The 14,107-nt window shown below is 45.8% G+C and overlaps 1 protein-coding gene and 1 long non-coding RNA gene across 2 annotated transcripts; both read right to left on the bottom strand.

Annotated features, from left to right (window-relative positions):
• Positions 1-2,261: 2,261 nt before the first annotated feature.
• Positions 2,262-3,316, bottom strand: LOC145790151 (uncharacterized). Its single transcript, XR_014328799.1, has 2 exons — positions 2,840-3,316; positions 2,262-2,773 (listed from the first exon to the last, which is right to left on the bottom strand). It is a non-coding gene; the product is annotated as an uncharacterized LOC145790151 (long non-coding RNA).
• A 3,548-nt stretch (positions 3,317-6,864) lies between these two features.
• On the bottom strand, positions 6,865-8,130 carry LOC114274501 (uncharacterized). Its single transcript, XM_028216446.2, has 2 exons — positions 7,445-8,130; positions 6,865-6,913 (listed from the first exon to the last, which is right to left on the bottom strand). The coding sequence occupies exons 1-2, from the start codon at positions 8,128-8,130 to the stop codon at positions 6,865-6,867; spliced, it is 735 nt and encodes a 244-aa protein (XP_028072247.2).
• Between the last annotated feature and the right edge of the window lie 5,977 nt (positions 8,131-14,107).

Consider the following 14,107-nt stretch of genomic DNA (forward strand, 5'->3'; position numbering starts at 1 on the left):
AAGTCGCGGAGCGGACCTAGCTCCCCTTCTTTGGAGTTCCTTGGCCGAGCTGATCTTGTCCGCCAAGAAGGAAGTCGCGGAGCAGACCTAGCTCCCCTTCTTTGGAGTTCCTTGGCCGAGCTGATCTTGTCCGCCAAGAAGGAAGTCGCGGAGCGGACCTTGCTCCCCTTCTTTGGAGTTCCTTGGCCGAGCTGATCTTGTCCGCCAAGAAGGAAGTCGCGGAGCGGACCTAGCTCCCCTTCTTTGGAGTTCCTTGGCCGAGCTGATCTTGTCCGCCAAGAAGGAAGTCGCGGAGCGGACCTAGCTCCCCTTCTTTGGAGTTCCTTGGCCGAGCTGATCTTGTCCGCCAAGAAGGAAGTCGCGGAGCGGACCTAGCTCGCCTTCTTTGGAGTTCCTTGGGCGAGCTGATCTTGTCCGCCAAGAAGGAAGTCGCGGAGCGGACCTAGCTCCCCTTCTTTGGAGTTCCTTGGCCGAGCTGATCTTGTCCGCCAAGAAGGAAGTCGCGGAGCGGACCTAGCTCCCCTTCTTTGGAGTTCCTTGGCCGAGCTGATCTTGTCCGCCAAGAAGGAAGTCGCGGAGCGGACCTTGCTCCCCTTCTTTGGAGTTCCTTGGCCGAGCTGATCTTGTCCGCCAAGAAGGAAGTCGCGGAGCGGACCTAGCTCCCCTTCTTTGGAGTTCCTTGGCCGAGCTGATCTTGTCCGCCAAGAAGGAAGTCGCGGAGCGGACCTAGCTCGCCTTCTTTGGAGTTCCTTGGCCGAGCTGATCTTGTCCGCCAAGAAGGAAGTAGCGGAGCGGACCTAGCTCCCCTTCTTTGGAGTTCCTTGGCCGAGCTGATCTTGTCCGCCAAGAAGGAAGTCGCGGAGCGGACCTTGCTCCCCTTCTTTGGAGTTCCTTGGCCGAGCTGATCTTGTCCGCCAAGAAGGAAGTCGCGGAGCGGACCTAGCTCCCCTTCTTTGGAGTTCCTTGGCCGAGCTGATCTTGTCCGCCAAGAAGGAAGTCGCGGAGCGGACCTAGCTCGCCTTCTTTGGAGTTCCTTGGGCGAGCTGATCTTGTCCGCCAAGAAGGAAGTCGCGGAGCGGACCTAGCTCCCCTTCTTTGGAGTTCCTTGGCCGAGCTGATCTTGTCCGCCAAGAAGGAAGTCGCGGAGCGGACCTTGCTCCCCTTCTTTGGAGTTCCTTGGCCGAGCTGATCTTGTCCGCCAAGAAGGAAGTCGCGGAGCGGACCTAGCTCCCCTTCTTTGGAGTTCCTTGGCCGAGCTGATCTTGTCCGCCAAGAAGGAAGTCGCGGAGCGGACCTAGCTCCCCTTCTTTGGAGTTCCTTGGCCGAGCTGATCTTGTCCGCCAAGAAGGAAGTCGCGGAGCAGACCTAGCTCCCCTTCTTTGGAGTTCCTTGGCCGAGCTGATCTTGTCCGCCAAGAAGGAAGTCGCGGAGCGGACCTAGCTCCCTTTCTTTGGAGTTCCTTGGCCGAGCTGATCTTGTCCGCCAAGAAGGAAGTCGCGGAGCGGACCTTGCTCCCTTTCTTTGGAGTTCCTTGGCCGAGCTGATCTTGTCCGCCAAGAAGGAAGTCGCGGAGCGGACCTAGCTCCCCTTCTTTGGAGTTCCTTGGCCGAGCTGATCTTGTCCGCCAAGAAGGAAGTCGCGGAGCGGACCTAGCTCGCCTTCTTTGGAGTTCCTTGGCCGAGCTGATCTTGTCCGCCAAGAAGGAAGTCGCGGAGCGGACCTAGCTCCCCTTCTTTGGAGTTCCTTGGCCGAGCTGATCTTGTCCGCCAAGAAGCACGTCGCGGAGTGGACCTTGCTCGCCGACCTTGGAAGTTCTTTGCCGAGCTGTTGTTGCTCGCCAAGAAGCACGTCGCGGAGTGGACCTTGCTCGCCGACCTTGGAAGTTCTTTGCCGAGCTGTTGTTGCTCGCCAAGAAGCAAGTCGCGGAGCGGACCTTGCTCGCCGACCTTGGAAGTTCCTTGACCGAGTTGATGTTGCTCGCCAAGAAGCACGTCGCGGAGTGGACCTTGCTCGCCGACCTTGGAAGTTCTTTGCCGAGCTATTGTTGCTCGCCAAGAAGCAAGTCACGGAGCGGACCTTGCTCGCCGACCTTGGAAGTTCCTTGACCGAGCTGATGTTGCTCGCCAAGAAGGAAGTCGTGGAGCGGACCTTGCTCGCTTTCTTAGTGCGGTCACCATCTTGCATATTGAGGACCGAGGAAGTATTACCCCGGTCAGGATAGGTAATCCCAGTCACGTTTCAGCGGACGGAATTAAGGGGCAATTGAGAGGGAGATTAATGATATGGACTTTGTGCCAGACAGATTTGGGCCGGACAGAGTTGTGCCGGACAGATTTGGGCCGGACAGAGTTGGGCCAGACAGAGTTGTGCCGGACAGATTTGGGCCGAACAGAGTTGGGCCGGACAGAGTTGTGCCGGACAGATTTGGGCCGAACAGAGTTGGGCCGGACAGAGTTGTGCCGGACAGATTTGGGCCGGACAGAGTTGGGCCGAGATATCAACCGAGCAGGTTGAAAGCCCAGCAGTGCATTGGGCCGAGATGATCGACTGTTCGCCCAGAGAAGGGCTGCCAGAACTTGGGCCGGGCAGAGTTCGGGCTGTGTGTGCCACCCCGGACCAGACAGAAACTGCTCGGCAAGGCAGTGCTCGGTCGGACCAGGATGCTCGGTCCGAGGATGGCCGACGCCAAATAGGCCGAGTGACCGGCGCCCGGGAAGGCGCGGACATCCGAGGAAGTTGTCTGACCGGCAGAAAGGCCGACCCCAGGAGGCACCTCGGGCTAGGCTTTGCCGAGATGCCCCCTAGCCCGGTCCTCCTCAGTCTTGGCCAGTGGAGGCACCTCGGGCTAGGCTTTGCCGAGATGCCGCCTAGCCCGGTCCTCCTCAGTCTTGGCCAGTGAAGTGCTAGGGTATGGAGCACGGCATGGCACAACAACGGATAGGGCAGCTCGGCTGCCGAGCTCCAGCTGTGATGACAGGCAGTTGAGGTTAGGTGATGAATGGCATGGTTTATGCTGACAGATGGGATAGCAGAGCCACGTGTCAGGAGATGACTGGGAGTGGATATGGGGCTCAGAAGGTATATAAGCATGTCTGCGCCCCCCATACGCAACAGACGAACATCTCTGTAAGGAATTCTTACACTCAAACACTCTCTCCCTTCTCTCTATCCATCCTAAGGTGTGTGCTAACTTGATCGTCGGAGGGTTTTTCCGGCCACACACCGCCGGGTAGCTCACCGTTACTTGCTCGCAAGTGATCGGACATCGACGGAGCTCGGAAGAAATGAGTACGGGCTTGCCGGAATATTTGCTCCCCGTACAACTGTCTAGTCTACAAAGTGGACTAGAAACAAGCCTGTCCCATACCAAAAGAGGCCTAAAATTACAAAATTAATAGGAAGGAATTTATTTATATTTTATTATGAACATATTTTTTGTAATTAATCTAATTTTTTCTTTAATTCCTAACGATAAAATTATGGCATGTGTTTGTTATTAAGAACTTAGAATATACTAACGTAATAAATAAATACATAAGTCACTTTAAAATAATTAAAATGTACTTTATTCTAAATCATTTTTCAACTATATTTTTAACACATTTTATGTTATTGTTTAATTTGAAATTAATTTTTTATTATTAATTTAATTGTGCATACTATGGTTTTATATATATATATATATATATATCGGTAAAAGTCAATTGTTAAGTATTATATTAACACTTATAAAAGTTAGCCTCCTCACCCATTACAAAATATAAATACTTGTCCCTTTAATCCAAGTCCTTTAAAAAAGTCATGCCAACCAATTAGGCATACTATGGATATTATGCCAGTTTGATTAATGAAAAAGTCGTGCATGAGTTGCCAAAGCAACAGGTAAAAGGTGTTGAAAAAATATTCTCGGAAAATTTATTATTATTATTTTTATAGTAAAAACAAATAAATAAGAAAATACAATCTGAAAAACACAACATAGAATCAACTTACAAAATCTTTGCAGAAGATTAGAGAAGAATTATGGTCGAGATTAGTGTTTGAACAATAAGTCTGCAACACAAATTCATCATTACCTCTATTATTTGCAATTACTAGACGCCATGTCTCTAACATACCACGCAAATATGTGAGTATAGCAAACCAGACTTGTGCTTGCACTCACAAACTCGAACTCATAGCAAAAATGAAATGCGAATGGACAATAACGAAGAAAGAAATTTCCTAGACTCAATTGGATGATTCAAACCAGAATGGACAGCCTAGTTATAGCGGTGTTGGTGACTGTTCAGAGAGCAGCAGAACAGACGCCACCGAAAATTACAGAGATAGCTGGAAAATCTCAACTGGCTAGAGAGAAGACGCATCTGTTCACAAAAGAATTCAAATTCGAATTCAAAAATTTCCACAAAAAAATTGAGACCAAAATTCAAATAAATACGGTCCAAAAAACATGTGAATCAACCCAACCGACACCTGCATTTGGCCTGGTTTGGGGCAGGGCGGCCACTTTGGTCCATAAACTCCCCTTGTTACAAAACTTGAATGCAAACTTGAAACTTGCACACACAAGCTCTCATTACTTTCCTACGTGGAACAAGAGAACATACTAGCTTGTAGGAAACTCACCAAATAAACATCATATTCATTAGGCACTCACTTTGGCATTGATTTGTCATTCATCCGTAAATGATTTTAAACACCCGACCACATATTCTAGATCACCACATGGAAACGTTTGCATCACCATGTGTGAAAAAATCAAAAAAGACTTGTGGCGGATCCTACTTAAATTCTAGCTGAAAGTTTCAGAAAAATCCTAGTATAAACTTTTTTCTAACCGAAGGCAACTCAACTTCCTTTGTGGAGCAGGGAGGGAGGTGTAATGATGAGTGACATCCGAAAGAATTTATGGATGCTCTGCGCAGTTTAGCAGAAAATGCTGCCGTGCACATATCAGAAACAAAGGAACAATATATTAAACTTACCTATCACAGCATGAGTGTGATAACAAGCAATTAGAGCGTATCTGAGTGCTTTTGTGTCTCAGCAGAATGCTTGAACTTCCATCTCATGAGTTTGATAAATTGCAAACACTTGTTAATTGAAATAACTAGTATTAAGTAATCTCAAAAACTTTAATATATGTATATATATGTATATTTTTATAAGAAAAATTTTTTTTTTCTTAACTTTTGGGATAATCTCATAAATTTGAATTACATAATCTAATACTTCATGAGCTTTGTGACCCTCACTAAATTGCTCATATGAAAAGTCCAATCAATTTGTTATGAATCTATGATATCATTAGAGTAGGTCTACTAAGGGTTAATCCCCTGTAAAGCTCTTGATTAATCCTCCATAGTGGTAAAAAAATTGTATACCCATCATGGCACAATGGTTGGATAGAGTAGAGAAGAAAAGAGTTACAGGACATGAGGAACTTGGAAACAGTCTGTACTACTTCCAGTCAATTTTCCCCTACTACGTTCAAGGTCCGTGTGCACTTGGATGTGATAAAACCAGAGGAGAAGAAAGGTGCATTGGAAAGTTGAATTGGACAGCTTCTGCAACCACAGAGAGAGAGAGCTCCAAGCAATGTTCTTTTCAGAATCATAACATGAAATGCAGTGTGTGAAACAACAGGCGACAAGTGAGATGGCTCACCAGGACAAGAAAGATAATACCAATGTAAGGTCGAGAAGCATATACAAGTTTGGAACAGGATTAATTTGCCAGGTTATGCCAAGAGCTACAAATGCTATAAAGCTAATAAAACGGCCCATTTCATAGAAGCAAGCCATTTACCAACATGGTCCCAACTTCCATAACAACATTATGGGCAAACCTTTGGCAACTATTGCCAAAACCTACAGTATATCCTAACATCACTTTAGTGATTCATTATTACTAAGGATTTTATATAACTGGTTCTCCATGTCAGCTAAGTAATTTGGAGTCATGTTTCACAAATAATATGACAAGTGTAACTAGCTCTCTCTAACTCAGAGACATGCAGAGAAACACGCTCCTCCAGAAATGGTGAACTTTTCTCACCTTGAGAGAATGGACAGAGAACTCAAGTGCCCCATCTGGTAATCTCCATGGAAAAACACACATATTTCTACACTCATAGACATGCGCATGTATATCTATGTATTCGAGTCTAATTTTTAACACCAGAACATGCAAGCATATAATATATCTATATACATATATACAAGAACAAGGAAGACGACAATGAGTAGAAAGCATCTGATAGTTCTGAATCAAATTCTTGTTACAAATTTAACATTTTATTAGTGTTACTCTATTAATTAATAAAAGTCATTAAGAGAATGATTTTTTTTTTTTGCATTTTGCAGGAAGAAGACATATATTATTCATACTCGATTTTCCTCATCAATTCGGTCCAGTTGACAGAGGATGGGGTAGAAGGGAGGAAGAAAGTGGGTTTGGGGTTGAGTTCTCTAACTTCGTAGAAGAAGAATGTGATGTATCGCTGTTAGTAGAAAAGGGATTCCAGATAAAACATTAGGGTTGAGTTGATTGAGAGGAAATGGAAAATTAGGGTTATATAGAGGTGGAAGTGGCAGCTGGACCTTGCAATGGATGAAGGTCGTGGGGTAAAGGGAAGGAAGGTGGGTTTGGGTCAAACTCTCTATCTTCTTTGAAGAACACGGTGATACATTAAGAGAAGCATGAAGTAGAGAAAGAAGAAATTAGATTAGTGTAGGGCCTGTAGGCTTTGGCGTTACACGTATCATATTATTTGTGGAACAGGACTCCATATTACTTAGGTGACATGAAGAACCAGTTAGATAAAGTACCGTCCATTGCTAAGACCACCAAACTACTATATCATGCTTTTACTTCTAACATTCCCTTCCCAGCACTGTCCATCCTGCCACTGCCACAATTCCAATATGAAAAAAAAAATCCTTCAAATACCACGATTGCAATTCTACTTTTTCTATTGCTCAAATTTCCGTTTTAAGGGGTTAGAGATTCAAGAATCAACAGCAAATCCCTACACCACAAGCCTCCCATACAATTATCCTATTGTTCAGACACTGTTCCATATATTATTTTTCTCATCGGATACCCTTTATTACCACAATTGAAACAATTCATCAAGTACATTATTATGCTTGTAATTCAAAAGATTAACAAAAAAGTAAATTATATGCACTTTTGTATGTTATTTGAGGACCAAAAAAGGGGGAGCCATGAAAAAATCAGCAAATTCTCTATAATGGATGTACAAAGTTACTTAGGTAAAGAAGAGCATTAGTGTCATAGCAGACATCTAGATAATATTGAACAAATTATTAAAGCAAAAAGAAAAAAAAAGAGCAAAATAAGAATTTGCTGTGCCAATTCCGTATACAAGTAGGTATTTATTAGTCATTGCCTGTGCAGGGAATGCTCATGAACCAACCTTAAGCGGCGAGCCAACAAATCCAACTCCGCAACTCTTTGTTCCCTCCACCGCTTCTCAAAGTCATCCTTGGAAGAACCAGCTTGAGTTCCTGACCCATGATGCCGAACAAGAGCCATCTTAACCTCTTTGAGACACTGATCAAACACATTGATCACAGTCTTCGCCACAACCTGTCGCAACCCAGTTTCCGAATCACACCTACCACCATCGCCACCTCCTCCAGAACCACTCGACATTGGCAATTCCTGCTCTCGAACACCACCATCAAACTCAACATTGACCTCACTCAATTTAACATCAGAACCTCCAACGAAGACACGATCATCACCACCGTCCTCGTCATTTTGATCATTACCGATACAATTCAAGACGCTGTGATCGTTCAATTCGTAGGTTATTGGTTGATTAGAAGCGGGAATTAAAGCTGAGGGCAGTGTTGGTGAGAACCTAACTTTAACCCTAACCAAATTCGACTTCTTTTGCTTATTACTGGCACCGAATGGCGACGTAGACGAGAACTCCGGGTGCCATAACTGCTTCGACAGATAAAACAACGCTCGATCGTGCGGCGAAAGCAGGGCCTTGTCGAGCCCCCGCGCGAGGCGCGAGGAGATCACCCGGAACTTCTTCCTCAGCCGACGGAGCTTCTCGGAGAGCTGAGATTTGGTGTAGGGTTGCGACATCGTATCGGAGAAAGTTGCGAAGAAGACATTGAGATCTCTCGGAAAAGATAGTCTCTCAGAGGAACAGTCGAGGAGGCCTTGAAGGAACCGAATCTCGTCGGGCTCAGTCCATATCCTGTGGAACTTGAACGGCGGAGGATTCCGATCTGCGCCGCCGACGTCGTCGTTGTCATCTCCGCCACTGCCGCCGTCATCGGTGGTGGCGGGTTCGAGTTTGGGGGGTAGAATTGGGGAGAGATTAGGGTTAGGGTTAGGGTTAGGGTTAGGGTTAGAAGAGGAAGAAGAGGTTTCGGGGGTTTTGCGTTTGATGGGAAGCTTAGAAGCAGAGGCTTTAATGGAGAGGTGGTGGGGGTGGTTGTGATTGGGTTGGGAGATGAAGGTAGGGTTTGGGGTGGAGTCCATGGCTATGAAAAAAGGCCTCTGTGTTCGAGTCTCTCTGTTTGTGTTTTGGGACCAACCAGAGTCTACTGTTTCTGTTTATTTGGTTGTTACTTTTAGTAGAATTACCACCAACAACAACACCATAAAAAAAAAAAAAAAAAACTAAACTAAATTATACTAAAACTAAGGTTTGATATTTAATTATTTTAATTATTTTAATTTAAATATTTAATTTTTAAAATAATATCTATTTTAATAATTTATTAGTTAAATGTAATGGAACAATGACATTTAGACATTTTCGTCATTTTTTTTTTTTTTGTGTGTTGATAATGTTAGATGGTGCGGTTAGAATTGTGCAAAATATAGTCAAATTCATTTAAATTTCTCAATTTGTACCGTTTTGCACATTAATTGTGGATTGGTTTGATTCGCGGTTTGAAATTTATAATATACCCTCGAAATTGTTCGGCCCCATTATTGTCCAATCTGTTAAAATTGCCTAATTCACATCGATCCGCATGCTAACTGTGAATTGGTTTTGTGCGGGAAAATCTCACATCGGTCTGTGAGGGACTGCTTTCCCACCTTATAAGTTGATTGCCTCCTCTACCTAGCATAAGGCCTTTTCTCTAGTGGAGGAAGAACAAAACCGTGAGGCGGGTTTACACCAAAGCGGATAATATTGTGTTAGGCACAGGGTGGGGGCTTCATTTGGCGTCATCTGTGGGAACTCCCTCCGGCACGCGTGATAGAAAAATCCCGTGTCGGAGCCAGTCAGCTGGGGGCTAATGTAAGGGGAAATCCTACATCGGTCTGTGAGGGACTGTTTTCCCACCTTATAAGTTGATTGCCTCCTCTACCTAGCATAAGGCCTTTTCCCCAGTGAGGGAGGAACAAAACTGTGAGGCGGGTTTACGCCAAAGCGGACAATATTGTGCTAGGCACAAGGCGGGGGCTTCATTTGGCGCCGTCTGTGGGAACTCCCTCCGGCACGCGTGATAGAAAAATCCCGTAACTAATGTGAGGGGAAATCCCACATCGGTCTGTGAGGGCCTGCTTTCCCACCTTATAAGTTGATTGCCTCCTCTACCTGGCATAAGGCCTTTTCCCCAGTGGGGGAGGAACAAAACCGTGAGGCGGATTTACGCCAAAGCGGACAATATTTTGCTAGGCACGGGGCGGGGGCTTCATTTGGCGCCGTCTGTGGGAACTCCCTCCGGCACGCGTGATAGAAAAATCCTGTGTCGGAGCAAGTCAGTTGGGGGCTAATGTGCGGGGAAATCCCACATCGGTCTGTGAGGGACTACTTTTCCATCTTATAAGCTGATTGCCTCCTCTACCTAGCATAAGGCCTTTTCCCCAGTGGGGGAGGAACAAAACCGTGAGGCGAGTTTACACCAAAGCGGACAATATTGTGCTAGGCATGGGGCGAGGGCATCATTTGGTGCCGTCTGTGGGAACTCCCTCCGGCACACGTGATAGAAAAATCCCGTATCGGATCCAGTCAGCTGGGGGCTAATGTGCGGGGAAATCCTACATCGGTTTATAAGGGACTGCTTTCCCACCTTATAAGCTAATTGCCTCCTCTACCTAGCATAAGGCCTTTTTCCCAGTGGGAGAGGAACAAAACCGTGAGGCGGGTTTACGCCAAAGCAGACAATATTGTGCTAGGCACGGGGCGGGGGCTTCATTTGGCAATCTAAACAATTCACTCTCTCTCTCTCTCTCTCTCTAAAAAGTGCACTTTTCTTCTTCTTCAAGTGGTCTAACTTGATCGTCAGAGGGACTATCTGGCAACACACCGCCGGGCAGCTCACCGTCTTTCTGTTTTCAGGCCTGAGAGGGAGATTTATGATCTGGAATTGGGCCGAGGTAACGGCCGAGCAAGTTGAGAGCCTAATGGTACATGGGGCCGAGATGACCGGCGATCCGCCCGGAGATGGGCTGCCAAGACCTGGGCCGGACAGGAGTTGGGCCAAGTATGTGCTGCCCCAGACCGTAAAGAAGCTGCTCGGCAAGGCAGTGCTCGGTTGGACCGAGCTGCTTGATTAGGCGATGGTGGAGCCTGTCAAGCTGAGTGACCGGCGCCCGGAAAGGCTTGGTCAGCCAAGGTAATCGTTTGATCGGCAGGAAGGCCGGCCATAGGAGGTGCCCCGGGCTAGGCTTTGCCGAGATGCCGACTAGCCCGGTCCTCCTTGGGCTTAGCCAGTGAAGTGCTTGGGTATGAAGCACAGCACGGCTGTAACAACCCTCATACTGTTTACCGATTAACGACTGATTGGTTGCCGATAACCATTGATTACTGTTAAACTGAACTGATTATGACTAATAATTGAACTGAATCAAGAACTGAACTGACTGACTGGAATCTGGAAGTGATTGACTGACTGTATCTGTTTAAATGCATAGTACATCTGTTTGAATTGCATTCTATCTGTTGATTGATTATTTGATCTGTTCATGTTCATATGTTTAAACTGCTAATTGAAGGCCTTATCGGCGGCCGAATCCGAAACCGATTAGTGTTCTACGATCCTTAGAATTAATGTGATTTTATACTATAATTATCTGAAAATTGATTAGGTATGATTAAATTAGATTAAATATCGATTAATCGCATAGTTTGATTTAATTACCGTTCCGCCACTTAGTGGACCACTATCTCTTGAACCTTGTATACACTCCACGTATTGATCAAACAAACATTTTCTTCTCCTCTTCTTGCCTCAACCGACCCAAGTTAGAGAGTGAGAGAGAGTTGAGTTGTTCTTGAGAGATTTGCTTGATCTTGCTTGGAATTGGAGTGTTGATTGCTACTTTGAGCTCCTAGACCTTGAACACAAGACAAAGGTAGGACATTCATCTTCTTGTTGTTGTCTTAGAATCCTTTCTTGCACAATTCATGCTTTAATTGTAGAGTTAAGCCATGTTTTGGTGCATACATGTTGAATTGAAGCTCATTCCATGCTTGCATGTGTTCTTGGTTGAGTTTTGAGTTGTTTTCATGGCAAAAATGTTACATGCATGTACATATATTGAAGTTTTGAGGTTGTAGTGCATAATTTCTCACATGCATGTCCATGTTTTGAGAATAGTTCATGAAATCATCTTGTTATAAAAAGAATTGGCTCATTAGAGCAACAAATTGGAGCTTTGAATTGATTTGAATTCATGCATGTTTGCATGTTCATATTGTTCTTGAAAATGGTTTGAAATTAAGTTTGGATTAAACACCCTTGGGCTTTGATTTCTCAAATTGAGCTTTAAAACATGTTATTCTATGTGTTTATAAATGTTTTTCAGAAAATGAGCCCAAGAGGATCGGTTCTGATGCATTTTAACTTGAGTTTGAGCTTGGAGGTGCAATCTGGAATTCCCAGATTCTGCACTTCCGCTCGAGCGGGGAACTTGGCGCTCGAGCGGAGAATTCGAGCATCCAGCATCTCTCTGCACTGTTTTACAGTCCGCTCGAGCGGAGGATTGGGCGCTCGAGCGGAGTCATGTCTCAAGCTCGAGCGGGCGTCGAGCGGAGATTTCACCCATCCAGTACTTTTACAGTACGCTCGAGCGGAAAAGTTTACGCTCGAGCGTGTACCTTTGTTGCATGACCGCTCGAGCGGGGAAACCTACGCTCGAGCGGGACTCTGTTTTTCTGAAAATGCTTTTTTATGTACATCTTTGCATCCTCATCCCATTCTAGGCATTCTTAGGCCTAGTTTAAGGCGTTTTGTTGAGGATATAGATGTAGAACACACCGAGGCATTAGGGGTTAAGTTATTATCTTTTCCAATTGTGTGGCTTAGTGTGTTCAATCTGTTAACTGTGTAGGGTTGGCGACTGGAGAGACACGCTCTAGCATACTGTAGCCCAAACTCTGTGAGTAACAATTGTGTAAAGATATGTTCAAAATGATTATCTTCTGAATACTGAACTGAACTGTTTACTGAACTGATATTGTTTACTGAATGAATGTATGTCCTATATTCTGAACTGTATTTTGGCATCCTTAGCACCTACTGTTTACTGTTACTGTTACAGAGATCTCTGTCGGTTCCCTTGTTGGAACCACTACTGTCTACTGACTGATGGCCATCATTACTGTTCGGTCTTCTAGACCTACTGTTTACTGTTATGCTAACGGATGTACCACATATGACTGTTTACTGTGCTGAATAACTGAATGAATGATTGAAATGAACTGTTTTCATACTGTAAGGACATTCATTCTTAACCCCTTTACGCTTTATGTTATTCACTGGGCTTTAGCTCACTGCTCATATATATATGTAGGTGTTCAGGCACCAGACCGCAGCTAGGAGCGTCAGGGTTACTCCAGTTTTGTCAAGCCAGCCTTTGTGCCTCACTGCGAGGTTCCGAGCCTAACTGTTAAGGCTTAGGGGTGTTCTAGATTTTCCCCTTCTGTACCGTCTTACTGTTCTGAATAGACTGAATGTTTATCGTACTGTTATGCAGGGATTAAGTCCCTAGTCTGAATGATTGTAAATATTGCATACTGTTCTGTACTGTTTATGTATGAATGTATGAAAAGTCTTTTTGCATACAGACTGTCACAGCTCATTGGGCATTGTTTATTTACTGTATTGGCTTCCGCTAGGCCCTGTACTCTGTTTTACTGTACTACTGTTCTGCAGGCCTTCGGTAATCTCGGATTACTGGCCGGTTACGGTGCTAAACCCATAGGGCCGGGTTTGGGTCGTGACAACGGCAGTGGATAGAGCAGCTCGGCTGCCGAGCTCCAGTTGAGAAGGCAGGCAGTTGAGATTAGGTGATGTTCAGCAAGGTTTATGCTGACAGATGGGATAGCGGAGCCACGTGTCAGGAGATGACTGGGAGTGGATATGGGGCGCAGAGGGTATATAAGCATGTCTGCGCCCCCCATACGCAGATAGACGAACACTTTGTAAGGAATTCTTACACTCAAACACTCCTCTCTCTCTCTCTCTCTCTATCCTAAGGTGTGTGCTAACTTGATCGTCGGAGGGTCTTTCCGGCCACACACCGTCGGGTAGCTCACCGTTATTTGCTCGCAGGTGATCAGACATAAATGGAGCTCGGAAGAAAGGGGTACGGGCTTGCCGAAATATTTGCTCCCCGTACAATTGGTGCCGTCTGTGGGAAGCTTGACAGACAAAACCTTGTTTTCCTAGTTCATCTGATCGCCCTTCATGGCGAACAACGAAGAGTTTCCGTTGTCTGCCGTAGACGGAGCCACCCCGGAATACACCCGAAGGAGAGAGGGACCTCCCGCCATCCATCCAATGGCGGACTTGGGGACGCCCACCGGAGGACAGTCAGTAGACGCGCGGGATAAGCGCGGAAGAAGTCATGGTCATTCACGGAGTCCAGACAGTCACCGGCGGAGGAGAGACTCACACGCCAGACGTCTGGAAAATAAGTTAAGAGACCAAGACGCCGTCATCCAGCGAATGGCGGCGGAGATGGAGGATCTGAAGCGGCATGTCAAAGGGAAAGGTGTAGCTGGAGTGGGTGACCACAGTGAGCGCACCCCATCCCGCCGTTCAGACGGTCAGAGCCAGCGACGCACCCCATCCATCTCTATTACCAGAAGTTA

Source organism: Camellia sinensis, chromosome 1 (assembly GCF_055761805.1).
Source record: "Camellia sinensis isolate YWXY chromosome 1, ASM5576180v1, whole genome shotgun sequence".
NCBI classification, from domain to species: Eukaryota; Viridiplantae; Streptophyta; class Magnoliopsida; order Ericales; family Theaceae; genus Camellia; species Camellia sinensis.